This window comes from Echinops telfairi, unplaced genomic scaffold (assembly GCF_000313985.2).
Source record: "Echinops telfairi isolate 266 unplaced genomic scaffold, ASM31398v2 ScPeMD7_22;HRSCAF=79, whole genome shotgun sequence".
Taxonomy (NCBI): domain Eukaryota; kingdom Metazoa; phylum Chordata; class Mammalia; order Afrosoricida; family Tenrecidae; genus Echinops; species Echinops telfairi.
Genome location: NW_022103919.1, coordinates 2,738,402 through 2,740,023, shown reverse-complemented (window position 1 = coordinate 2,740,023; position 1,622 = coordinate 2,738,402). Strand labels below are relative to the sequence as shown.

The following is a 1,622-nucleotide window of genomic DNA, read 5'->3' as shown; positions in this document are numbered from 1 at the left end:
GATCTAGGGGGGCACAGGTAGGAATCAGGTGAACCATGTTGCTATGATCATTGTTGCTGGTATAACCGTAGGGATGCTGGTGGGCGCAGGCTTGCTGTCACGTGGAGAGCATTGTGAAGTTCATGGTGGCAGCTGTCTCTGGGTTAACTTCCAAATCTCTTACAATTTGATCTCCCCTTTGACCCTTCTTAAAGTGATTTCAGTTTTTCATATTTTCGTCTTTCCTTTTGATGGAAGTTCTATACTCTCTACAGTCACGGTTGCTGGGTGTTGGTTTGCTTTGTGCAGTGCTGAATCACTGTGTTGTTTGAAAGACTGTCTGTCTATGAGACCCAGGATCGGTAGGTCCGTGGAGGCAGGAACTGGATGGGGTGCAAATGGGGCGCTAACCACAGTGAGCGGGGAAGAAAATGTTCTGAAATGGATTACAGCACAACTCTTCCTAACGTGACTGCGTGATTAAACTGTGTGATCTGGGAAGCGTATGCCAATAAAACTATTGAAAAAAAACAAAGTGGGGCTAACAACCCTTCTTCTCAGGGGCAGGTGGGCGGTCCTGAGAGTTAACTTAGATGAAGGCTGACCAGTGGCCTATTTCAACGAGACCTGCCACAGGAAGACCCCTGATTGACCTCCCCCACCTCCTACTCCTCCTCTCAAGATTCCCCTCCAAGACCCCTCCTCAAGGATTTCCCCAACCCCACTGGGACAGGGGCTTCTGAAGGGTGGGACTCTTTGAGCCACCTCGGGCCTCTGGAGCAAGCCTGCTGGCTTATTCGGTCTTTCTCTTGAGGCTCCACACATGCGTGGGGTTCTTGCCATCACCAACGGCTTTGAATCCCCTAGAGATTATTCACACCTGATGTACAAAAGAAAAAGGAAACTGAGGCTCTGAGAGACGAGGTCACCCGTCCAAGGGTTCTCCTACCTGGAAGGAGGCAGCATTAGCTCTCAGAGGACACCCAGGTCGGCCCTGCCGGGCCATGCTGGCTTCCCACCGGAACTTCTCAGTGACGGGCCAGGCGGCGTCAGCCAAAGACCTGCCACCTCTCATCCCCAGGCTTCCTGCTCTTCCCCAAGGCGGGCCTGCGGGGACTCAGAACCCAAGCTCCTCTGCCCAGCCAGGTCCGCCCTGGCTTCACGCTGGGCCAGAGAGGGGAGGGAGAGCTGGGGGAGGTTCCCCAGGCCAGCCTTCTCCCCTGACAGGGACCCTGGGGCAAAGTTCTAACCTCCCAGTTGCAAGAAGGAAGGTCTTGCCTGATAGGTGCCCGCCCTAATCCTGGGACCTGCCCAGGGACCTCTTGGCCCTTTTCCTGGCGGGTTTCCGACTGCAAGTCTAGGCAGAGTTACCCTCTGGAGTTAAATAACAACTGAGCCGAGGTTAAAGGTGAGCAGCTATTGATGGCTGGCAGGGGGTGTTGGGGTGGGACGACTGTGTATTTGGGAAGTGTCCAGTCCTTGGGGCAGACTTCCTGGTAGGCAGGGCTGGCTTTTACTGGCCTCTCTTCTAGCCTCCTTATTCCAGCCCCCCTCCCCCGACAGGTGAGGTGGTGGTGGAGGTGTTAGGGGTCCTGGAGTTGCTTCAGCCTCATAGCAACCCGAAGGCACAACAGAACAAACCA

General features: G+C 54.6%; 1 protein-coding gene across 1 annotated transcript in view; it reads right to left on the bottom strand.

The window, feature by feature from the left end:
- FPGS (folylpolyglutamate synthase) overlaps nt 1-1,137 on the bottom strand; it is a 21,439-nt gene extending 20,302 nt beyond the window's left edge. The window contains exon 1 of the mRNA XM_004713292.2: nt 929-1,137. Within this exon, the coding sequence (XP_004713349.1) occupies nt 929-1,054 (126 nt within the window). The 5' untranslated portion in view covers nt 1,055-1,137. The remainder of the gene's footprint in view (nt 1-928) is intronic.
- Between the last annotated feature and the right edge of the window lie 485 nt (nt 1,138-1,622).